General features: G+C 39.9%; 1 protein-coding gene across 6 annotated transcripts in view; it reads left to right on the top strand.

Annotated features, from left to right (window-relative positions):
* trpm3 (transient receptor potential cation channel, subfamily M, member 3) overlaps positions 1-27,006 on the top strand; it is a 161,150-nt gene that overhangs the window by 89,964 nt on the left and 44,180 nt on the right. For 5 of the 6 annotated variants that reach the window (XM_061767304.1, XM_061767299.1, XM_061767301.1 and 2 more), the window contains exons 9-12: positions 19,192-19,264; positions 22,427-22,527; positions 23,927-24,061; positions 24,151-24,201. In XM_061767304.1, the coding sequence (XP_061623288.1) occupies positions 19,192-19,264; positions 22,427-22,527; positions 23,927-24,061; positions 24,151-24,201 (360 nt within the window). Of the gene's footprint in view, positions 1-6,438; positions 6,513-7,940; positions 8,216-19,191; positions 19,265-22,426; positions 22,528-23,926; positions 24,062-24,150; positions 24,202-27,006 lie in introns of those variants that run through there. The other variant, XM_061767303.1, reaches the window with a different exon arrangement.

Raw genomic sequence — 27,006 nt, 5'->3', positions numbered from 1 at the left:
ATTTCAGAAAACCATTATCATTAAACAAAACATGACCATAAAGAAATTAATGATGGTTGTTTCTCAGTCATCAGTCGTATTTAAAAAAATAAATAAATAAATATTTCACAAATTCTGGCAGGGTATGTAAACTTATGAGTACAACTCTACATATATGCAGTCATACCCTGTCATATTGGAATGAAAGTGTAGGCTACACTGTTTTCATAACCTATAGGTGTGGTGGCATATTAGAATGAAAGTGTACACCTTTCTCATAACCTCATGGTGGCGGTGGTATATTGGAATGAAAGTGTACAGCTTTTTCATAACCTCTAGATAACGGATTACATTTATAAAATGTGAAAGTTTTTTTCCCATTTTCCCCTATACCTATGTATAATGTGCACTATTGACGTTTGACAATTTTTTTTTGGAGGGGGGGAATGTGCATTACACCTTTCTCATAACCTTGAGGTGGCGGTGGTATATTGGTATTAAAGCTTTTTCATAACCTCTAGATAACGGCACACATTTATAAAATGTGAAAGCTTTTTCCATTTCCCCTATACCTATGTATAATGCACACGATTGACTTTTGACATTTTTGGGGGGATACACATTATACACAAGAAATTACAGTACATTTCATTTCAATACATTTTAAACTTTTATTTAGGTACAATTTTTATTTAACTTTTAAATGCAATATATTTTTAATCTAATCATTATTTAATTACAGTTTTTGTTATTTTCCCATATTAAAACACAATGTTAATGTTCAAACCCTGTATAATATAACAGGGGTCTACTATAATATTTAATACACTTTTTTTTAGTAATAAAACATCTGTCCAATTTTTGATGAACAGTTGGGCCTACTACAGTACTATATTTTGTTTTTCATGATGGTTGTACTTTTTAGTATTTTTTTAGGTAGTATTTGGTGTAAAAAGTTTGAGAATCACAAAGTTGAAGCTTCACAAGATATGATGATGTTGAACATATTGAATATTTTTACATTTTCGTGCGACTTCAGAGGCATATTTTTCCCCAAAATGTTGTTTGAATTTCAAATTGTATGAGTTTTTGGGCGATTCGCTTTTCACAGTTTTGTTCAATTCATATAGGTTTTTGACAGTGTCAGTGAAAACAGAGCATCTCAACATCAATAGAACTGTAGCTAAATATTTTTTGTGTGTCTATTTAATTCCTGGTAATAATGTTTGTGATTAAATGAACTGCATGGTGAGAGTTTGTGCAAAGTTCAAGGCAAGACACATCCTGTGCGTGACGAGTGCACTCAACATTCATCTCTCTCAGAGAGTAGCTTAAGTCCCCTCGGAGCACTGTCAGTCACATAAAATCAACCTCTTAATACAGTAATGTGGTTAATGGCAAGCATGGGACTGTGCCATGTGCATTCAGTGTGTGTGCAAATCATTTCAGTGCAACAGCAAGGCAAATCAAGCTGTCTCACCACAGTCATCACTGGTACATGGCACACATTTTTAGCACAACTGCAGTTTTACACTCCAGTTCAAAGTGGCACTAAACAAACCCAAAAAATGTCATGTAAAATTAACATACCACAGAAAAGAGTAATATTAACAAGCCTGCCAAATTTGAATTAATTGAAAAAAAAAATTCTAAGTATATAAAATCAGGCTTTAAACTTGAATAATAAGGGCCATCTCTCAGATCTCAGATGCTGCGGGCGTGTAAATGCCAAAAGGAATCAAACATAGTGAGGGGTTGATAGCTTATATGATGTAAAATCATATAAGGAGGCTCAACTTCAAAATCGAATGGTTATTGTGGACTATAATCATAAAAATAAGCCCACAAGTCAATTTAACCTTGTTTTTGATAACATCATTTCACGGCACCTGACGATAGCGGGACGGTAGGAGGAAGCCCAGGTAGTTAGATAGTCAACACTGCCCCATTCACTAGTATCAAGTTACCCACAAAGCCATGTTGTCTCTGGTGAAAGTTTAAAAAAATGATGCGTCGTAAAATGCACACTGCAATGTCGGGTGGTATTGATGTTCAGCTTGCCATCTGCGTGTCTTCAAAAAGTCAATCCATCCCTTTTCTATTTCCTCATTTTTTGGCAGCTTCAATAACGTCACCGTGCTGTTCTGTAAATTGAGGCATCCAGCGAAGACACATTTTCGGAGTGTAGCCATTGTTAGCTTGCTAACTGCACGCCGGAGTGGTAAATTGGCCTTGTTATGGAAGCTAAACACAGCAAACTCACAACTGAGCAGCACAGCCAAACAAAACAACGTCCCTTTGTCCTTTTATAGAGGGGAAGGGAATTCGTGCTAGAAAGTATACGCATCAAGGGGCTGTGTTTTAGCCCCGCCCACAAAATCAGGAAAATTAAAATGGTAAAAAAGATGCTTAAGCTATACCTCAACAATTCAGCACTGTATTGTTATGTCTTTGCATGATTTCTGCACTTATTCTCAAACATATTTAATATCTTCAGAAACAAAACACAGATTTCTCCTGACTGCCACTTTAGCATATATAAGCGCTGCAAAAACCACTCATTAACTATTTGCTCCTTATTCTGCAGGCCTTAAATCAATGAGCACTAGCCACAGGCGTACGTTTGCCTTTACAACTGGAATTAGTTGCACATAGAAGCACCTAATCCTCATCTTCCACTTAATTTCACCAACTCACCTATTTGTTCTAGTTAATTTTAAATATATTGAATCTGTACATGCAAAGCAGCAGGTTGGAAGCCCAGCGTCGCACTTACTTGTACACCATGTAAGAGGATTGACGGCATCCTCAGCAGACTTCTCGCAGCCGACTGATGGATCTCCTCAACACAATACAGCGAGACAGAACAATGTGTGTGTGAATCATTCAGCAGGAGCAGCTTTAGAGGTCAGATAATCTCATGCTGCCGTTGTGAAATTACACAACAATTACGACTGTCAAGCAGTAATGACATGATATAGAGACCGCAGTTAATCGGCGGCAATATTGTTATTGTTCACATTGTCCCAACCTTCCATTAAAATGTACAACACAAATGGAAAAGTACATCATGATGTGCCACCCTCATGCAGTGAAGCAATGCTGCTAATGTCAGAATCAGAATCATCTTTGTTTGCCAAGTATGTCCAAAAAACACCAAGGAATTTGTCTCCGGTAATTGGAGCCGCTCTAGTACGACAACAGACAGTCAATTGACAGGAATCACTTTTGAGACATTAAGACATTGACAAAAACAGTCACTGAGCAATAAAGCGTTGCTAGTTATCTGGTAATGCCGGTACAATTTTTTTTTTTTTTTTTTTTTTTTGACAATTGTGCAAAAAGATGCAGAGTCCTCTAGCACTTAGAGCAGTTCGAAAAACTAATATAGCAATAGTCCGGTGCAATGACCATTGTGCAAAGGGCGCCGAGACTTGTGAGTAGTGCGATAATCCGGGACAATGTTGATTGTGCAAATGTTGCAGATACTCCTCAATCAGTGTGCAAATGGAGCAGATGCTACTCTGGCATGAGTGGCCAGTATTGATCAACAACAGATATGCAAATAGTGCAGCGTGGCGAGACTACTACAGTGAGTGCACGAGTAATATATAATTGGCCCGACAGAAATGTGACAGCAAACTCAGACAAAAAAAATTGGCAACATGTTGCAATGGAATTGTAGGTTAGCTGTTTAAGAAGTTGATTGCAAGAGGGACGAAGCTGTTGGAATGTCATCTAGTTCTAGTTTGCATTGATCGGTAGCGCCTACCTGAGGGAAGGAGCCAGAAGAGCCGGGATGTGGCGGGTCCGAGAGGATTTTGCACGCTCTTAGTTCTGGCAGCGTGCAAGTCCTCAAGGGTGGGTAGGGGGTACCGACAATCGTTTCAACAGTTTTGATTGTCCGTTGCAGTCGGAGTTTGTCCTTTTTTGTAGCAGCCAAACAAGACTGTGATGGAAGAACACGTGACTGATTCGATGACCGCTGTGCAGAACTGCCTCAGCAGCTCCTGTGGTATGCCGTGGTTTCTCAGAAGCCGCAGGAAGTACATCCTCTGCTTGGGCCTTGTGCTGGGATCACTTACAACACAGGTTATACTAACATATCAACTCACAGGTTCTTACAGGTGTGTAGACGCTAAAAAATACTATTACTATTGTTCTGCTGTGGTTCTCACCCCTAGTCCCCTTGTCCACTCTGTCCCCCTGTCTATACCCGAAAACCCTTTTCTGTCCGGCTGTATTTTCAATAAACATCAGATTGATTAAAAACATTTCAAAATTAAGCAGAGGTAGTATTTCAAACTCCGCTGTTGCACAGCAAAACTGTTCCAGCACAAAGGCATACAGATCCACCATTCTGCAAGGCCATGCACCTGAACAGGACAGGTTTAAAAAAAAAAAAAAAAATTTTTATTAAATGCTCTCCACGTGGGTTTTCTCTGGGTACTCTGGCTTCCTACCTCATTCCTAAAACATGTTAGGTTCATTAAAGGCTAAATTTTCCATTGGTATAAATGTTAAAAGGTTGTTTGTCTGTATGTGTCTTGGATTGACTGATGCCCTAACCATAACTAGGACAAGCACTATACAAAATGGATGCATAGATGGATCAATAACTTCTGGGTGAATTTAAATCAAACTGATACCAACGTAAAACGTTTATTAACTGTGAGTCACATTTTCTTTCTGAAGCCATAGAGTAAAGTTGAAGTGTAAAAATGAATTAAGCTCTGTTAATTTTAAGATGCAAGAACAACACCAGACTTAACATACATTTTATCTAAAGTGCATAAAGTAATGCTGTGTTTTAAATTAACCATTCCAAAATGTAAAGACAATCATTACACTTTTTTTTGTCCTTTTAATTTTTTTTTCGGTATAAAATCTGTGTTTTATAAATACACAGAGAGAAGACTAAAGCAAATTGCCATTAATTTCATGTAATTGTATGTAAAAATACTATATCAAGATATATATAGTTATTTGGATATAAAACGTCATCCATATCTATATATCTACATCTACTATATTATCTATCTATATCTATATTGGGGCCCAACCAATATGGGGTTTTTTAGGCCAATGCCAATACATCACATTGCCTCGACTACCATTATTTTCTTTGCCATTAGGTCATGTCACCTACAAACCCAAATAAAAAACAGATGCCTTTGACAGAGCCACATTTTAAATAAAGTATATGATGTACATACTGCGGCAGTGTGGACGACTGGTTAAGAGCGTCTGCCTCACAGTTCTGAGTGCTGGCACATCTGTGCTGGTCCGGTCTGATCAACCCCGCCCCCATCCCACCCCCCACCCCCACCCGCCTTTCTCTGCCCTGCTGGTCCTCTAGTTTTAATGAATCATACACCCATCTGTGGGGGTAGGGCAGAATCAGGCTGGGGAGGACACTCGGCCAGGTGTCCCGGCACTCCGGCCTGCTGTCTGGCCTGCCATTCCTTTCCCCTGCTGATTTTTAATGCACCACATACAGTCGCACATCCGTCCGCCCCCCTACCCCCGGATGGTGTCCCGCCTTCCTCTTCCCTCTCTTGGCGCCCTCGCCGTCCTTGCTCAAGGCAGGCACTTAACATGGGCTTGCTTTTGGCGGGCTATGACCGTTTTTGGGTGGCAGCTGGCTCCTGCATTGGACCCTGTTGGTGGCTGGGGCCCCCATGTGCTCCGGGGGCGGTGGGGCACGCTGAGTTGGGGATGAGGAGGAGATTGGGTTTGGGGGACGGTGGTCCGTGCCCCTCACTTTGGGACTGGGTGAGGATCCTCGGTTGGGCTGTGGACCTCCCTGGGTACTGGGGGGTGGGTGGCATCCCCCTGGTTGGGTCCCCTCCTGGACAGGTTCGCCACCCAAGTTGATCACAGCACTTTCAAGGAAGGTTCACAAGGTAAGCCAATTTGTTAAAAGTACACGACTGTTTTTTGTCTATGAAAAATGCAAAAGATTACTACAGTCTATTGGTTTAGTGTGCTAACTTGTTTCCTCCGTGCTGTTAATATGGGCAGCTAACATCTTCAACTTAAAACTTGCATGCCGTTTTTATCATGGACAATAGCTCAGGTAACGATAGCTGCTAGCACTAACTAACAAGCTTTAGGGTAATTTTTTTTTTTGGGGGGGGGGGGGTTTTGGGATGGGATGGTGGTTGTTTGTGTGCATGCCGTTGTTTTTTTTCCCCTCTTTGTGACTCTTTTGACTAATGTGATTTGTACTCCGGAGCAATTTATGATCCAGAAAATACAGTACTATATAAACTAATTTTCCAGACTATAAGTCACACTTTTTCACAGGTTGTGTAACTTATAGTCAGGACTTGTGATTTGGTTTTTTTTCCTCTTCATTATGCATTTTTTGACTGGTGTGACTTATACTCTGGAGTGGTCCAGAAAATACGGTATATGTGTTTGTGACTGTGTGTTAATGCTGTCTGTGTGTCTCAGATGACTCCATGCCCAGACGCTCTCAAGCCTAGGCAGCAGAACACATCGTGGACAAGTACCAAATGCCCGACCAGGTTGGTGTCTTGCCTTGAACTGGGCAATTTATCATTTATCAAAGTTGGCTCACATATTGGAGGGTTGAAATGCTTCTGTGGTATGAAAACTCCTTTTTGCACAATTGGCACAAAACTGTGCTTATAGAGGCTTTCATTTTGTGTGTTTTCTTTTTTTTATGAATTTTGCCTCCCATCAGTCCTAGAAACACTGTTTCATCCTATTCATCCATTTTGGTAGTCGAGTTCTGACGTCTGCATCAGTGTAATTGGTGTACTGGGAAATCGTGCACTGACAATGGTTCTACGTTGTTTGGAACACAAAATGTGATTAAAATCTTAATTTTTTAACTATTTTTTTGTAATGAATTAATGGAAATTAATGTGTTGAAGTCCCACCCCTAGTTATTTCTCTTTCTCTGTGTTCAGAGGTTTTATGCAGGAATTTCAAACAAATATTCAAATCCTTAGCTTGATACAAGTTCATCAACACCATTTTGTCCAATTAAATTACAATTGCCGTGGGAAATTATAAAATTTTATATATTTCCTCAAAAAAATCTTGATTTACAAGAAATAATGTGTCCTACCGGCACGGTGCACGACTGGTTAGCACATCTGTCTCACAGTTCTGGGGACCGGGGTTCAAATCCCAGCCCCGCCTGTGTGGACTTTGCATGTTCTCCCCGTGCCTGGGTGGGTTTTTTCCTGGCACTCCTGTTTCCTCCCACATCCCAAAAACATGAGTGTGTCGCACCACTAACACTTTCAGATGACCTCTGGCTCCATATAAATTGCAGTCACTTAAAGGAATGTGGAACGTATATGCCTGCTGACTGCTGCATTATTTCAGCCTTCTGCAGTCCAAAATAGTGCTCCATTGGTTAATGCTTGGAATACTACAACTCTACTGTAGTTGCAAGGAGACAGTTCCCGTCATACACTTAGTCATTTCAGTCACAACACCCTCAGACATTTAAAGATTTTCTTTTTACATTGTCATTACAACTTTCCAGAGTTCCTATGCAAGTATGGAAAAGTATGGAATTTGATTTAATACATTTCCAGGTCTGGAAAAGTATGGACAATGGAAACTATTCTCTGGAAAAATTATATTATTATTATAATATGTTTCTAAGACTGATACAAACAGCTCTATTTTCTAAAACAAAAAAAATTAATATCCCCAAAAAATAGAGCTGGCTGAAAAAAAATACATTGCTTCTATATACAGTAATTTTAAGAGATGTAAAGAACGTTTTTTCAAATAAAAGCAAAGCATAACAACAGGTATGCAGTGTGTGCGTGCTTGTGAGGTAAATTGACATTACCATTCTGTTTGTAGTGTTTGTTGGCGAAGTTAAGTCCTCATTGTACAATCGTACCTCGTATGTGCTGCGTTAGCTTACGCTACATTTACACTTATTGTGTATTTGTTTTTTTCTTCAGCTTCCTACAAAGAGTGGCTCCAGGAGATAATGGACAAGGCAGCGGTGGATGCTCGGGTTGGGAAATGTGGACAGTATATTACCGAAACGATCATGGGCATAATCCAAAAAAATGAACTCTCAGTCAGGGGTTCGTAACTTCTCAATGCCCCCTTCTGACATGTCAAACCACTACGATATGTTAATTGCTATTTAATGCTGTTTTAATTTGTATTAGTTTTGTTGGATATATTGAATGTGCATTGTTCATCTGCCTTGTTAAATAAATTACTGAAGTAATACTAGCTAATTGTTGCCAGATATGTCATGAGTATTAATATATGTGTAGCCTTAATAGGATTAATTTTTAATCAATAATTGTTGTCATGGAAAAGTGAAATAGTCTCTATTTAATAGGATGTTGGTCAATGTTGGTTGACTTAAAATTATACCAGTTTGGCATTCTGGTTTTACAGGTGTCACCAGCTATCAGGACAGTGGTGTTTCTCCGCTGGTCTCACTGAAGACCAGCATGCCGGTGCCCTGCTGGTAGCTGGTGACCAGCAAGACCTAGACCAGCACCAAAACACAGCAAAAACAACATATGTTGGTTTTCACTTATGTTGGTCTATGTGAGATTTTTTTTTTTAACAGGAAGAGTCCTGACACCAACATAATAGAATACTTTTAGGATGAATTAGAGTGCAGAGTGGGAGCCAGGCCTCTTTGTCCAACATCAATGTGACCTCACAAATGAAGAGTTAAAGCTGTAAAACTTGGACAGATGTCATATTAAACCCTATTAGTTGCGAAGGGGATGTCACTTCAGATCATATTTGAGTCAAGGCAGAGGAGTGAATACCTTTGGCAAAAAACAACAACTCAGTTATCAAATTACATACTGTTTTACATCTGATTGTTTTATATTTATATCCTATAAGTGGTGTATTCATTTCCAAATAACACAACATATTGATGGTGTGTGTTTCTGATAATGTATTCAATCACACATTCCTTTCCCTGATTTGGCTTGTATAAAAAGTCAGACTTGTCTCAGTGGACATGCTGCAATCATTCTTGCCCATGCAGAGAGTCTCAAGAACCCTAAATGGATTACAGTTGTCTGAGAGCCAGAGAGCAGTTGGCACTTTGCTGCGTGGTATTTCTCTGCCTTCTTAATTTAAGTGCTTGTGCCCAAGTGGACCTGGCATACACACAGCACACAAAAAGTGGAAAATTCTCACAAGACGTGTAAACCACAAGTACAGTGGATTTAAAAATCGTTTCAAAACATTTTCTGCCAGTAATGTGACCTATAACCTAACCTGCACAACTTAATTTATTTTTTTACATTTTTTGGAGAGAGGAAGTAAAAATAAACAATTGACATAATGTGGTTGAACAAGTCTGCACACCCTCTTATAACTGGGATGTGGCTGTGTTCAGAACCATTCACATTCATCCATCCATCCATTTTCCATATCGCTTATCCTCGCGAGGGTGCTGGAGTCGATCCCAGCTGACTATTGGCGAGAGGCGCGGTGCACCCTGAACTGGTCGCCAGCCAATTGCAAGGCAAATATAAACAAACAACCAGTCACACTCACATTCACCCCTACGGAAAATTTTAAAACAATGACCTTAGAACTGTGAGGCGCATGTGCTAGCCAGTCGTCTACCGTGCCTTGATTTTTACATTTTATTCCTAATTTATTTGTATTTATTTAAGTGATGTTATTTTATGTATTGATATGTTTTAATGTAATGTATTCAGTAACTTTTTGTTTACAATTGCAGCATTCATATTCAAACTTATGTTAAATGAAATCAAGTTAAGATGTTCTAATAGACTTTTCCCAACATTCTTATTTTTGCTTTCGAGCAGAAGCCTGAGCTTTTTCCATTTTAGCCACATTTAGAAGAGGCCTGATTTTAATCTGAAGATATCTGATTTCATGTTTTTCTTTCTATTTACACAGCCTAGCTAATATCTGAATTCTGCCACTTGAGAACAAAAAAAATCTGAACTGTGTACTTGAACCATATCATGTGAATCCAGCATGATAACAAATCGACCAAATTGAGAATAGTAGAACATGGATAAAATCATCAAACCTGCGTGAAATGACAGGTCATGGTCACAAAAGTTGCGTTAAAAGCACTTTCAAGTGGCGCCGTCATTTTTCTGTCCTTATGTGTTGTGAATGTGTGTGTGTGTGTGTGTGTGTGTGTGTGTGTGTGTGTGCGTGCGTGCGTGCGTGTTGAAGAGAGAGAGAAGTAGGGAGCCGTGTCAAATGTTTCCTGTTTGCTTTTTTCCAACATGTTAATACAGTATATCCAGATAGAGAGTTTGCGCTTTGTGTATTGCTCCAGTGTCTTTTTGTTGTAACACACTAGGCTGTTTATGTTCCAGATTGACTGAAATCTGAAAAACAAACTGGCATTGGTTTATTGCACTGTAATAGTACTTTTTATGACAGGAGTAACTGTGATATGGGTTAGTGATTTACTATAGCATCAAAATCTTGGTGTCCACAAAGACTTCAGGTCTTTTGGTTTTAATGTTGAGCTTTAACTTGTGGCACTTAAAAATGAGCAAATTGTTATTTTGTAGGCCAACCGCCTAGTGTGTGAGGTTTGGCAACGAGTTTTCACAAGTGTCCAACTGTCAGCCAGTGGTTTTGCTGCGATTCAAAATTTTAATCGCCTGTGAACACAGAAGTAACAGCCAATCAAAAATGATCAAATGTGCATGAGCTTTCACAAAAAAAGTTTTAAGCATAAGCAAAACCCACCGCCACAGCGCCACTAAGCCGTACCTATACACCAAATACAGCATATAAATATTGTTTTATAATAATAGTGAACAAAATATATAATTTCATATTTACCTCTGGATAGACAGCAAAGCGTGGGGAGTCAGTGTGCAGTTAGTGATCGAACTTTGCCAACAGCCTCCTGAAATATCCTCACTCTCTGCTTCGCGATCACCTATTTTCTCTCTTTGTACCAATCGGCTTCTTCCCTGACAAACGTGCCATGTTTTTGTGGTTCAATGTAAAATAACAGTACTGTGGAACCTCGGGTTACGAACGACCCAGTTTATGAACAATTTGGGTTACGTCCAAAATTTGTTAGAAAATTTACCTCGAATTACATTATTTTCGGTGTTCGGTCCTGGTATTGACAAACGGAAGAATCTATGTTGTGCTTCTACTCGCACTGCGTGACGATCATTGACTCCGTGGATAACGCTTTGATGTAAACTGAAAATTGGTTGTCTCCTCTACGACGTAAGACGGAAATCTGTTCTAGACGAAATTTACGCCTCTATATTCTATCTCATCCAATCATAAATTTAATAGCATTTGTGACTAAAGTGTTTAAATAAGTACGGAAATAAATGTTTTTCGTCAAAAAATACTATTTACAGTATTTGTTATTTATTGAATTGTAGCGTCTCTTTAATTAAGACAATTAACGGTTAATGTCGGCGTAATCACGTCAAAACAGCTGTTCACATAGCTCTGGACACTAGATATCCCAGTGTGCTATAGCGGCCCGGTAAAGTGGCGTGCCTACCTGGCCGCCATATTGGCATGGGCAACATTTCCATAAAAGGCAATTCATGGACATTGAACTTAGGTCATAACTTGCTTATTTCTAAACCGATTTTCATGAGGGTTACTGTTTTGTTAACTCCAAAGTGTATGCTTTCAATACACAACATTTGAATGACAATCAAAAAATGATCAAAATGATTACAATAAATGTGCAGCAAATTGGCCAATAGAGCAATTCATCTTTCAAATGACAATGTGACATCCCACTTTCTGATTTTTTATTTTTATTTTTTTCTGAACAGAAAAAGTTTCCTAGGATCGGTTTGTTGTGCCAATATCAACCAATGAATTAGAAACAGACAGAAAAAACACCTGAATCAGAATTTCCCTATGTTATTATGGAAGAAGGCTCTTCTTCAATAAGGAGATGCAGTTAAAAATAATGAGCAATAAACTTTTATCATGTTTATTTAGTGTTTTATTTCTTTATAATATGTTTTCACTTATTTCTATATTGCAGTATATTTATTTTTAACCACATGCTGATTAATAAGGGAAGTATAACATAATTTGAGGTCTGATTACATTTCCCTTCATTTCAATGGGAAACATTACCTCGGTTTAAGAACGTTTCGGGTTACAAACGGGGTCAAGGAACATATTAAGTTTGTAACCCGAGGTTCCACTGTACTGTATTTGGGGCCTCAAATCCAGATACCAGGTAGCAGTTTTCATCGCTGCATGTCAGATGTGCAGTCAATCACTTATCGTCCATCCAACAATCCATTTTTTGTAGCGCTTGTCCTCTTTAGGGTTACGGATGAGCTGGAGCCTATTACACTTCAGCTTCATAGTCTAATCCCCTCTAATGAAATATGTCAAATATGTTAAGAATGAGCTGAACATACATTGTGTGGGGGTATATACTGTAGTTAGATGGTATATGCAAAAAGTGGTGCTATTTATTATTTGGTTTACAAAATGGTGCAATGGTTTTATGTGGCCATTAAACAAACACACCACTAAGATCTAAATGCACTTTTTCTCCTGTAGAGCTTAAGTCTTATTGCTTCTGCATCTCTTCAAATCTGATGTTCTGCAAGTGGGGATGCTCAATGAGCACCCTGATATTTCTTGTGTTGGCATGAATAATTGAGTGAGAATAGTCCTTATATGTTTAATTCAAATTAAATATTCACGAGGAACAACCATGTTCCTTCAACTTCTTGACAAGAAAAACTAAGAATGAGTATGAAAGCAAAATGGTCACTTAGGAGAAGAGGGTTTGAAGGAACTAGGGGGATTTAAAAAATGTAGAGAGTGAGAACAGTGAGCTTTTGGGAGAAAGTGTGTGTGTGGGGGGGAGACAGATAAAGTAACCGGAGAGACACTTTATTATCAGATGGGTAGTTTATCTGTTTAAATATGTATGAGAAACTTAGTTCCCATTATCCTCTGTTTTGGCTGTCATACTGTAAATTGCTATTTTCGGTTTTCTGCTCATAAAACATATTTAGACATTTCACATTTGAATTTACACAATGAATGCTTGTGCTGAGTCCTACTATATTGTGGCCTGCAAAAGAGGCTTTTGGAACCATAATGTGGACTGCTACATATGTATAGTATGTGCGTATAGCACATTCAGCACTGTATAGCCCCATTTAAGTGAAATCATGCATGTTTTCTAATCAGCTTTGCTCACTGCAGCGTGAACAGCAGCTTTTTTTCTCTAATTCCCAAAGCATGTAGCTTAGCATCTATGAAGATGAGGGAATCCTCCACTCAGAGGAAGGTTGTGTTGCCTTTACACTTCTCACATCCGTCTTTGCTTCCTTTCCCCCACGCAGGCTTCCTAGTTTCTGCCCTGTCATCTTCGGCTCCCCAATCCCTGCCACCTCTGAACGCTGCCTCATAATCGTTGCGTTTCACCTCTTATCCTTTGTTCTTGTCTGCTTAAAGCTGAAGACTTGAGAGAAACAAGTCAGTATTGTTATTATTATTATGATTACTAATCATCATAAAACAATTACACTGAAAGCTGTCAGTTTGAAATTCCATTAATAATTCTGTTCATTATTATTTTCAATTGTAATTGTCAATGACCTGAATAGTGGTCAGGATGTTGATCTACTGGTTAGGATGTCTGCCTCACAGTTCTGAGGTTCTGATTCTGGGTTTGAATCCCGACTCCAGCCTTCCCGTGTGGAGTTTCCGTGTTGCGGTTTCCTCCCATGTTTCAAAAATTGTCCATAGGTTTTGAATGCGAGTGTGAATGGTTGTTTGTCTATATGTGCCCTGCGACTGGCTGGCGACCAGTCCAGGCTGTACACCACCTCTCGTCCAAAGTCAGCTGGGACAAGCTCCTGCTCACCTCTGACCCTAATGAGGACAAGTGATATATATATAAAATGGCAAAATGACAACAATTTAGTGTTCTAAAAAAAATGTAAATGTTACAGGGTCAAGCCATAGCCATTATAAAACCAAACTGTATGGGCCATTTTTTTTAAAGTAACAGACTTACCACTGTACAAGTGTGAAAATAAGTAACCACTAATAACTCACTATATTGGCAGCCGTTTTAGAGCATTTTGACTGATTCTTCACGACCCACAGAATATAGCGGTTTGTGACAATAGAAGCACCCACTCCTTTCTTTCACCAGAAAACAAGTTTCTTTCTATCTTTTTCCATTCTTTAGTAATCACAAGCAGAACATGGGTTGGTTTCACACAAAACACAGATTTTTGACCATAAAGCAGAGAAAAAAAGCTTTTTTTACTCCCTACTGTGAAAGATACTCTGTGGATACCATGCATGTACATACTGTATGTACTTATACATATATTTATCTTCTATTCAAAAACTTTGCTCAGCTCAAATACAAAGCAATACAATACCACCATAGTTATAGTTAGATTTGTTGGGCACAAAGATGTTGGCTGGGAGAAGAAGAGGTCAAGATGGACACGCTTGCGGGGGGGGGGGGCTGGAACAAGGATGAAGATCATGGTCTTACATTTTTGTTTTATTTTTTTTAAATAACCTGTCCTGTTCAGCTGCATGGCCTTGCATAATGGTGTATCTGTATGCCTTTGTGCTGGAACAATTTTGCTGTGCAACAGGGGAGTTTGAAATATTCCCTCTGTTTATTTTTAATTATTCACAGAGTGGATAGGGCGACTAGGGGTGAAAACCACAGGAGAGCAGTAGTGAGACAGTTTTGATATTTGAACATAAGTAACATTACAACAGACAGACAGACAAGGACAGGACAGAATGTGGGAAAATGAGCAAGGCAGTGTTACTGGCGAGTGATTCTTTTTTAATGTCTAAACACCTGTAAGAACCTGTGAGTTCGATGTTAGTATAACCTGTGTTGTTATTAGTGATCACAAGGGGGGGGGAGCTGAGTCAGCGAGCCCGCCCACCAGGAGACCCAACTGAGGGGACGCCACCGACCACCCAGGAGCCTGGGAGGTCCCGAGCCCAATTGAAGCGCCCTGACCAGTCCCAACGGGGAGGGGCAAGGGCACCGCACCAAAGCAAGCCCAACGCCCCCATCCTCCCGGACAGCATGGCAATTCCAGACACCAACGGCCCAGCGCAGGAGCCAGCCACCACCCAAAAAAAACGGTCATAGCTAAGTGCCTGTCATGAGTAGGGCTGGGCATCGAGAAGGGACCGCAACCGGGACAGACGCCCGGCCACCCCTGCGACGCAAAGCCGCCACGGCGGTGTTCCAGCTCAATGCCAAGTTGCCCCCCTGCCATCAACGCCCACACCAGACCAAAGACCAAAACAAACGCCAAAAAATATATATATTTAAAAAATAAACCGCTGTCTGCTGTTATAGCTAGCTGAAAAGCACGGACAAAAATTTCAATTGGATAGGTAATTTTCTTCAGATTTTGACAAATGGGTTTCTTGTATGAAGAAGATAACCGTTTTTAATTTCGTGATATAATTCATAATCTTAACTTTCTTTGCCTGTGAACAAATGTCATTTACATTCCATGAGACAAAAGTTATATATGTTAATAATAAGTGTACAATTGTTATAAGTGAATATGGGACAATCTGTGTGAGTGTATCATCTATAAATGTGTGGGAAAGGTGGCCAATTCTCAGAAATATTATATGTCTAATGAAAACTTTCTTACTGTGTGACTGGTAATATGAAGTTGTTAGGAAGTATTATGTATTGAGGTGTTGAACGTGTTGTATATGAGTGCAGCATAGAAAAAACATGGAAAAGGAAGACAAGGGAATATGTCACGAGTTAAACATATAAGAACAGGTAACATGCAAATACATGTGTACGGTGGGGGCAGGGAGGGGGAAGTGAGCATTCGTTAAGTCGCGGAGCGGGGGGTCATGGTCTTTCTTAAATGACACCTTCATCCATCTCTTGTCCTGAAGGAAGCATACAGTATACAGTGGCTGAAGTATTTAACACGTCACCATTTTCTCATTAAATATATTTCCAAAGGTGCTATTGACATGAACATTTCACCAGATGTTGGGAAACATAATCCATACATACAAAGAAAGTAGAACAAATAAGATCAGAAATTAAGTTGCGTGTAATAATGTGAAATGACACAGGGAAAAAGTATTCAACACGCCAACTTCTATTTATTTAATACTTTGTACGAAAGCCTTTGTTTGCAATGACAGCTTCTAGATGTCTCCTGTATGGAGAAACTAATTACAATACATTGCTCTGGTGTGATTTTGGCCCATTCCTCCACACAAGCAGTCTTCAAGTCTTGAAAGTTCCATGGGCTTCTTTTATGGACCTCGAGTTTCAGTTCTTTCCATACATTTTCCATTGGATTCAAGTCAGGTGATTGGCTGGGCCATTCTAGCAGCTTTATTTTTTTTTCTTTGAAACTAATTGAGAGTTTCCTTGGCAGTATGTTTTGAATCATCATGCTGAAATGTCCACACTCATTTCATTTTCATCATCCTCGAAGAATGTCTTGGTACATTTGCCCATTGGTCCTTCCTTCAATAATGTGAAGTTTACCAGTACCATTTGCTGAAAAGCAGCCCCGCACCATCATGTTCCCACCTCCGAACTTCACTGTTGGTATGGTGTTTTAGGGTGATGTGCAGTGCCATTTCTCCTCCAAACGTGGTGTGCATTATGGCATCCAAAGTGTTCAATTTTGCTCTCATTAGACCAGACTATATTCTCCCAATATTTAACTGGCTTGTCCAAATATTGTTAAGCAAACTTTAAATGAGCTTTGCCATGCTTTTTTAATTATTAGAATTGGACCATTTTTCCTTGTTCAAGGTCAGCAAAGGCCCGTGTCTCTGATCATTAACCTGATCAATTATCATGCGGTGTGGGGTCTGTTAGGAGTGATTTTTTAGTTTCTATTTTTTCCTCCTTGATCTGTTCAGAAAACGGTCGTGTCCAAAAGCGTGAATGTTAAATGTCAATATTTACGATCGCAAATCCTCATCTGTGGTCAACGCTGAGCTCTGCTGAGCCGCAGAGTTTGTGATTGTGACTTGAAAATGAACGATATTTGTATGAAAATAACTTATAATAGGCCACATCTAAAATATTCAAACAAAAGAGTAAGTACTGCTGTAAGTGAGCGTGCCTCCTTGTGCCACGTAATGATATATTCCTACGCTGTTGTGGACAAAGGTATTAGAATACCAATTAATTAATTTATTTATTTTTTCAATTTTAGTCACCTTAAGTCATGTAAGCTCTGGTGGTGTACTGTATTCTTGTCTGCTCAAATTCTCTTTGAACCCTCTTGTTGTCTTGCCCACCCAACAACAACGAAAAACAGAACTTGCCCGCGGCTACTCCTGTGGTCCTTGGGGGCTACCTGGTGTCCGCAGGCACCATGTTAGTGACCCCTAAACTATACTGAACAAACTGCATGTTGTCCTTTGATTGAGTTTGAATCCACCGAGGCATGGCGCTGCAATCGAGTGCTATAAAAATGAGAGCGATAACATTGAGGAGAAAAATACAGTAAATATTTTGGACACACAGTAGTCTATGTCTGCATTCACCCAATTACACACAAATAATCTGTGTCGCCCCTCATGAAGACCTCTAATCAATACCTTCACATCCCATTGCACTCTCATTCCACCTGGTGAAAGACCTTTTGATTACACAGCCGTGTGTGTGTTCGACACACACGCAAACACATTGAACTGCTTCCCTTATTAGTGATTGTGTGACACAGGTATAAGGTATTATGCTGGGCCTCGCTTTTCATTTCTCACAAGGATGAGTCCACATGTCATCAGCATATGGCACACGAATGATTAATGGGCCAAGAGAATGGCTACCATAAATCATCATTGAGGATGGGATTACTTTTTAAAAGTCTTGTTAGTATGAAAACACACATCATTGGAGAAGGGGGGTGGAAAAAAAAGGGTTAGTCTGCATTATTGCCACATTGGTCAAGAGAACACAGAATCGGCAGCAGCGGAAGCTCACTGATTCCCAGCGCTCTATGAAATGAAGCCATTTAGAGGAGGGAGACGGGCGGTGGGGAAAGAGAGGAGATGGATGGTTGGATTGCAGGATTAGAGGAGTAACTCATCAGGCATTCAGAACATGCTTTCACGCGTTCTTGGCTTCTTCAAGGTGCCCTCCACGCATGAACACAAACGCGTACTGTACGTGTAGCTATGCCCACGTTAACACCAAGGCATGCCGACACATCTTTGTCGAATACAATGCTGCCTTGAGATACAAGTTTAATTTGTTCTGTGACCACGGTCATAACACAAAACACTCGTATCTCTAATCATCTTTTCCTATTGAAATAAATGGAAATGCCATTAATTATTTCCAACCATCCCCCAAAATTGTTAAAATGTGTTTTTTAATGAGAAAAAATAGCGCTCAATAATATTGTACTAAATAAAATACACAATAACAACACGATTTAATAGGATTAAATTAGAGAAGAATTAAACCGTTTTTGTCACACTGCATCATTTGAATGGCTGTTGTGCTGTTCTTTCTGGTGTGGCTGTCTTGGCCATCATCATCAGTACGGCACTGATATCAGTTGTTCTTCGCAAATTAAAAAAAAAATATACAACTGAATACTGTTATATTGCCTCTCTACATGTGTTGCTGCACCATTTGTCTTAGTCCCTTAGTCCATTGCTTAAAGGTTATAGCACTGCAACACAGACAGTAATTAGCTTTAGCATGAAGTTTGTTCTCAAGTCTGCGCTCGCAAGTCAAACCAAAAAATCAGCTCAACAGGGGCTCGTATCTCAAGGCACCATTGTATTACCTTGAAGGCATATACTGTAAACATGCCTCAAGAATTGTGAACAAACAAAATTCTCATTCACTATGGTGTAAAAAAATTAATTAAAATTGTATATGGCGGCATCCATGCCGGTGTCCTGTGGCTGCGATCTGCTGCCTGCTCTTTGTGCAGACGGCTCCCTGAGATGGCGTTTCTCTGTGCCCGGCTTTAGGTCACTACATTATTATTTTATTATTTATGTGTGCGTGTGGATCTGTGTGGATGAGTGGTGGGAGAGGATTGATTTTAAGTGTGTAAAGCATTTTGAGATGTGTATCTTTTTATGAAAAGTGCGCTATAAATAATGTTTGATTTGATTTGATAAAGGGGCAAAAAAAATTCAAACGGTTTCATTTTTACCAACTTTCTGTCACTCTGTCTCTCCCAGATAACAGTCTTTCGAATGGGGTCCGAGGGTCATCAAGACATTGACCTTGCCATCCTCACTGCACTACTAAAAGGTAGGCTTGTTGGCGTGTGTCTATATGTGTGTATATGCTGAAGTATGAATCTACAGTAAGTGGCTTCTTGTTGGCCTCCAGGGAAGTTGTTATTCGTCATATAGCTTCTGTGTATAAAAAGGGGGGGTTGATATCATTGTAAAAAGCGTTTTCACCAGATACACGTTCAAGGAACACAAACACGTTTTCATTTGTATGCATGTTGCTGTACTTGTTTTGTCTGGAGGCTCCCTTTGTGTGCATCCTAGCGGGATGGCCTAATACTATGATATATTCAAAGCCAGTTACCGGTAAGTAAATCCTCAATATTGGCCCCTCAAGTTCATCCATCCTCAGAGAAAACCGTCCATCGATCTGATTGGCGAGATGTTTAACTTTATTCATCAGCCACTTATTGATTTGATGTCTGCTTAGCAAATAAACACCACCATAGGCTGGTTAACATACATGCGAGTTTGGTGAGAGCCGATGGGATTCGACCACACGCACACACACACTACTGAACCATAACCAGGAGCTGTAATATACAGCAATCCCCTTTTGGTCCTCTCAAACACACTTTTCCATCAGCCCACTCTTAAGTCCTATCATACATTGTTCATGTTGATTAATATGTTGGTATTGAGTGGTACAAGTTAATAAATTTGCCATATATCCGGGTTTAAGCATGGTAGGCCTACTTACACCACTAATCCATAGGACTGGAAGTTCTGCGCAGATTGCGCTTGCTGCTCAGAACTGAGTCGAGGAGGTGGGAGGGATGGGGTAGATCAAACCATTTTTGAGGCAAAGGCGATACTGTAGTTTTGTTGTTAAAATATTACAGTTCAACCAAGTACTGTATGGTTTTAACACTAGAAAGGGACGCACAGTGAAAAAAAAGAACAAAACAAAAAGATTTCTCAACTTTTTGGGATGCTTGGATTCACTTTTGAGGTGCTTCAACACCCCAAAAATTGGACTAGACATGCCTATGCATGATGTTGTCCAGATTGTGGTCAGTTTCCAAATGGTACGACCTTGGTTAAAATTTTATGTTGGACTGTAATTTCAACCACTGTTGTTTCTTGATCTTCATCCTCTTTCTTCCTCGATTGTTTCCCGAGATCCAAATTTCCCATAACCCTCCCTTACATGCACGCACACACAAGATCCATATTTTCGATTGGTGGCTCAAGATCTCGAATTGTTCATGGCTGTTCTGATGCTGCAATAGGATGCTAACCGTCTCTGTTGAACTTTGCAGCATTCTCCCACACGCACTTCCACCCATGAAAGTGAAGAGTTTGGAGGATGTTGGAAGAGAAATGTTTTACATAATTTATGTGCAGCATTGTCGAGATGCACAATTTTTTTGACTCATGTATCGCTCGCTGATTTGTGCCTTTATTGCCTTGCCTGTGAACAAGCGTATTCTCTTATCGCCATCACTGTTTCTTTGTTTTCCATTAGGTTTTTTTCCCCATGTCTTTATGTGTTAGCATTTTGAACTAAATCAAAGAAAGTGGGAAGGGATTGTAATGAAAGCATGCAGAGGAAGAGCAAAGAGATATGTGCGAGTTAACCTGCTCAAAAGTCATTTTACATGCACATTTCTCTCTGCAGCACAGTGAATAAAAGACGTGTGAAGGCTTTTAGTGTAAAGTGAAATACTGCCACTGTCACGTCCTGCCCAGGAGCATTTGAAAACATTGGATTAGATCCCTCACTCACGCGACCAAGATACTACCTGAAGCGCAACCAACATTGAATACAGAGCGAGGTGGGAACAGAGCATACAAGAGGTTGTGAGATTGAGGGAAGCAGTGGAACAAAGCAGACTTCAGAATAATTGATGGTCTGCTGTCAAAGGGAGTCAATATGCTATGGATTCGGTCCATAAAGATCATTTGCTGCAATTTAGCCTCCCCCGGAAAAGCACTGTAAAGTCCCGTGCTTTGAATAAAGCAAGACCAACTTGCATATTAATGCACACAAATCTCCAGTCAAGTGCCTATTAGCGGGCTCGTCCTCTTATTAGCAAGGGTCTGTCTGAAATCACAGCATGAGGCTCCAGTAATGCGTGTAGAAGCCTTAAAGTCAGAGCACTTTGTTCAGTCGTTATTCTGCTAGGCTCATTAAATATTCTTGTCTACACACCCAATGATTACTACAGTTTAATTCACGACAGGCTGATTTCTTAAATTAGGCAGTTCAAAATGCTCAAGTCATATACAGAGTACAAATAGTGTACTTTGTTATTGCCTTACGTAGACTTATTATATTATTATATATTTATATTTCTGGCAACTTTTACTTGTACTCCACTACATTCCTCAAATAAAATGTATATTTTAACTTTGATGCATTTCTCATTATTATTACACGATAAAATTGGCGCCATAATGCCTGAAACGCAGAACCTGTACTGATGTGGTAGGGATACCTGTTGAGGGGAGGTCATGAGACGCAGGTAATGAGGAAGCCTCTCGCTCTCTCTCTCTCTCTCTCTCTCTCTCTCTCTCTCTCTCTCTCTCTCTCTCTCTCTCTCTCTCATTCTGTCTCTCTCTCTCTCGCTCGCTCTCATTCTCTGTGCAACAGGACAATTGTCACATTGTCTTGTGATGCATTTTGGATTGCTTGCATTTTTTTGCTGTTTGAAAAGATAGCGAATTGGGGGAAAGGGATCAAGCTTCCATCCACTGATTCATGGGGGCGATTGCCGATCAATGTAATCTGAATTTTTCGGCGTATTTCCAGTGTACAGATATAGCAGCCGTTGTTTTTAGACCGCGTCGAAATAATGAAAGAACCTTCGTCAGATTTTATCCTTGGGGTGAACCAGGTTTGAAATGTATTGAAATGTTGTTTGGAGAAAATCATTGTGAGTTTCTCAGAAAAATACTGCTTATTAGGGGACCACCATATTCTGCCATCTGTTTGTGTATCTTCAGCCTCAGGTAAAATGTCTCTAAAACAAAATTCCAGTTGCCTTGATTCAGCCTTTGCGGATCAAATGCTGAAAAGTAACAAAGAAGTCATTGACATCAATAAAGAACCCCTGCCTCTAAACCAAGAAAAAAAATACCATTATACAATTGGTTCTGTAAAGGATAGAGTATGGCAGTGTCATTGCTTTACCCCTGAAAGCCGAATATGCATCTGATTCATGTCTTCCCATAGGTGCCAATGCTTCAGCTCCTGACCAGCTGAGTTTGGCTCTTGCGTGGAACAGAGTTGATATCGCCCGCAGTCAGATCTTCATCTATGGACAGCAGTGGCCTGTAAGAAACTAAATATTTACAAGAAGGTTTGCCTTTGCTGCTCTCCCTCAAACTATAGCTAGTGTGATAGTGTGGCTAAAACGTTTAGTCATACTGAAACCTTTTCAATTAAATAAAGAAAGCCACATTGGCATAAACTGCCACGTAAAATTGATTTATTCCACAATTCCATTTGGAAAAGCATCTGAAAGAAACTGTTTAAAAAAGACGAAACAATTCATACAGTCTCGGTCTTACCCATTATCGACAAGTCAGCACAAAAACTGCAAAAGTAAATTGCATAGTATTGTTCTTTACTATTCTTATAATGGGAAAAAATGGATGGATAGATGTGTGACATTGTAAACCTCTACAATCCAGCACCATATGTGTTCATAATCTTTAACGAGACCTGTCAATGATTACAGGAGTGGGTACCATATATGGCCAGACAGTAAGTGCCCAGATTACTCAGTGTAATGTAAATCTTTACCAGAACAGGTTGCTACATTTGGCTTAAAAAAATATTTCCTCTTTCTTGCAATTAGTAAACTAGAAAGGTTTGTATTGCAGTAACATAAACAGCCAAATTTAGTGAAAAGGTGTCTTTGGAATTTTGTAACTACAGTGGTGCCTTGAGATACTATCTAATTCTTTCTGTAATCATGTTCGTATTTCAAAATACAAGTCATCATAAATCATCTTACCCCATGAATTGAAATGAATGAAAATGCTTTGATTCCACACACCCCCCACACCCCCAAAGACCAACATTTGTTTTTTAGTGTGTTTTTTCACATGACATCTTGCCCTTAATATGTATTGTACTGAATTTAAAAAAAAACAGTAATAACATTTGCTCTCCCCAAAACCTGCAAACAGAAAAATGGCAGTTGGCAAACCACCTTAATGGTGCATTAGCGCCATCAACTGATATTATTTTTCCAATGCAGGGAAATCAATATGAATTGATGGTGGCCGTATGTTGTGAAGTTAGCGTCTACCTTTAGTTGTGGGGGTCTGAAGCACACTCGTATCTCAGATATTTGCTTGTTTCTCAAGGCAAAAACTCACAAGCAACAGCTTGTCTCTCGAAAATAGTCAAGGCACTCGTATATCAAGGGACCATTCTATATAAATTAAACTTTGTAGCACTTATAGTTAGTAGGTGAAATGTTCAGACTGCAGTCATTATGCAATAGTGGTGCCACCTACGTAAGGCTATCATTGGATGGTTGTTTTAAGTGCTTTAATGTATTGCTACTGTCTGATTGATTGAAAGTGTTTTGCTTTCCTGCCTAATCCTATTTGGATGGAATAGTGGAAACCGGCAGGTAGTCGTGCTAGTTGTAATGGAAGCTGATCCATGTAGCAGCTGTGTTAATGTTAATATGCATCTCCTCACCTTGGTGTTGCTCAGGTTGGTTCCCTGGAGCAAGCCATGTTGGACGCCTTAGTTCTGGACCGAGTGGACTTTGTCAAGCTACTGATTGAAAACGGAGTCAGTATGCACCGTTTCCTCACGTTGTCCAGGCTGGAGGAGCTTTACAACACGGTGAGAACAACATTTAGGTCTTTGTGGACTGTATTCCATGGCAGGCATCTTGATCCCAATGTATAATGTTTCATTCTTTTTTATTGCAGAGACACGGCCCGTCCAACACCCTTTACCATCTTGTCAGGGATGTCAAAAAGGTATGAGCATCACTCCCGTCATTTTAGACACAGCCGATGGGAATGTTGGCTGGAATGTGTGTGTATTAAAGACCATATGAAGCTTCTTTTGATTTGCATTGTATTGTTCGTTTCGCAAGTCCTAGTCCGACCGCAAATAGAGGCTGGCTGTTCTCTTTCAGCTGGAGCTGCAGGCTGCAGTAGCTGTGTAGAGCTGTGCATGACTCTCATCCCTCTGCCGACTTCTATTTACTCCTTCACTATTTTCTCTGTTCTTTCTCAAAGGCACACAGCATCATTGGCAAACAAACACCACACGCATTAAACAGTCTTTTATTCGCAGACTTTGAATTTGGGAAAACAGCTGTGGAACTGCTATGAGGCTGAGAAGGAATAACTTCCTTTTGTTTTTTTATTTGTATTGTGTGTGTGTGTGTTTTGAAGTGAAAATGCACTTACTGCCACATTTGTTAATTGTTGTTGCATCACAATCATGTTAATTTCATCGTGAAGCTGATGAAATGTTTTCAACTTGTTGCAAGCTAAACTGACATTATTTGCATACGTTTTTGTTGCATACACAACTTGATTAGAAAATAACAAAACAACAATCTGAGCTTTACATTCCGCCCGTGTCTTCTTGCCAATTTAGAGTGAGCCCTCAGTTGGGAGTTAGTGGAGGGGTCACCATCAGCAGCCTTATTATCAACAGGGGTTCATTAATTCAAGTGTTACTGATTGCAGTAGCGCCGGATCCTCTGCTGGGATTTGCTGAAAAGGTTGGATGCTGCAATCACACCCTCTCCCCCTTTAACTCTATCTTCAAGCACAACTCTGATGCAAAGTTCCCACAGAGTCTCTATGACAATCTTCCCACCCCACAACCTACACACGCAAAAAAAAAGTGCATTGCAAGACATCCATTTTTGAGCTGTCTATTTATTCCCCACCAAACACTTCAATCTAATAAGATCCAACACAATGTATTGAACATGTAGTCTTGACAGAGATAACTGGAATGGCACTCAGCAGAGTCCAGACCTCAGCTGAGGCTTGGCTGCCAGGAGAATTATGTACATTTATAAATCGATTAACAGTGTTACACTACAACGAGCCCCCACCTATTCCCAGTTCGCGATTCAAAAATGTACCTTTTTCTGCGGAACCTATTTGCAGCTAAAAAAAATTCTCTCATGCCATAAGATGCCACAAGATGGTAATAGGAAAGTAACATTTGTAAATAGGGTCAACCAAGTACGTTGAAGTGATATAGAGTATCTCGCCTTATTTAGCATCTTTGTATGTTGGGGAGGAACTAAGTTTAGCCTGGGTTAATAGCAGAAGACACAAACTACAACCGCAATAATGAACAGATGTTAAACTAATAACTCTCTAACCCTGCAAGTTATTTGATTGTATCCAGTGGATTTTTCCTATTTCTCTGTCCATCCAATATTTACAGACCTTGTCACGGGCAAGCCAGAGCCTATCCCAGCTGACTTTGGTCGAGTGTCGTGGTACACTCTGTATTGGTCACCAGTCAATCGTAGAACACATACAGACAAACAATGACACCTTCACGTCTCGCTCACATTCAAACCTATGTGCAATTTAGTCTTTAATGAACCTAACATGTTTTTGTGTAATGTGGGAGGCAGTACAGGGAGAAAATCTGCACAAGCACAGGCAAAACATCAGAATTGAGCCCAGAATCTCAAGACTGTGAGGCGGAGATGCTAACCACTCATACACCTTGATGCTAATTGGATTCCGGCTCAATAAATTGTGCACTTGGATCTAATGTTGTGTCCACTGATTTTAGTGCGGTACATCAAATTGTTTGTGTATTATCACTGAATGTTGGCATCATTGAATGATGTCAATTAGATTTTAGCGCCATCCCCAAAATGAGTCTTTGTGTTTGTTGTTCTTGTTCACCTCTGCAGACATGGCCTTTTGTTGGTATTTTGATCCCGAGGCAGGTGTTCTTCTGGTAACTGTGGCTGAAGGTTGCTCTCGGGTGTAATGTGCTCCAATCATTACACGGTGTGAGAGCTCAGTCAGAAACACACAGATTGGTTTTGTGGGCTGCAGCTGCTCGAGTAGAAATGGACTTTCCTGAAGAATAAATTAACAATGATGCTTCATGCTGGGTGATACTGTGCTCCTAGATCTCAGCAGGGAAAGTCCTGTCGGTTTGACTCTGTTGGTGTTCTTACCTGGTGTGAGACAACAAAAATTGTTCTATTAAGCCGAATATAAACAAATACAAATATTTACATGGCATGATTCAGTTTATTTATATTTTCTTGGGACATTTCATTCAATATACAATTCCCAGGTGTCTTAATTACATTTCTGTGACATACTTTTGCCTAATAACCCAAGTATCAAGAATTATTATAGCATGCTTTTCACACCCTATTTCTCATCTTGCATCTGTTTGAGATGGTGGTCCTGTCTCATGCAATCACCAATCATATAGTGTTTGGTAGAGGTTGAACTGATTAGTCGACAAATCGACTTTAGCATCAACGTTTAAAACTTTAAGTTTACTAATCCCTAATCACGTTTTAGGAATCTCGTCTTCCAAACGGGCAATTCACAATGGCGTTTCAACTCTGCACACTGCTGCCGTCACTGGACTATAACGCGCTGTGGAGCAGCGAAATGTCTGGCCAATAAGGCGACACTGCCCTCATACGTTTTTGTGAGTCCCAGTGTATAAAAATAAACTGGTGGTGGATGAGTAAAGCTATTAGCCTCGCTAGCTTCGGCTATTTTGATTGTCACTAGTCATAAAATATCCATACCAGGGAGACCACG

The sequence above is a fragment of the Phyllopteryx taeniolatus genome, chromosome 3, assembly GCF_024500385.1.
Source record: "Phyllopteryx taeniolatus isolate TA_2022b chromosome 3, UOR_Ptae_1.2, whole genome shotgun sequence".
NCBI lineage: Eukaryota > Metazoa > Chordata > Actinopteri > Syngnathiformes > Syngnathidae > Phyllopteryx > Phyllopteryx taeniolatus.
This window is presented reverse-complemented; position numbering and strand designations above follow the sequence as displayed.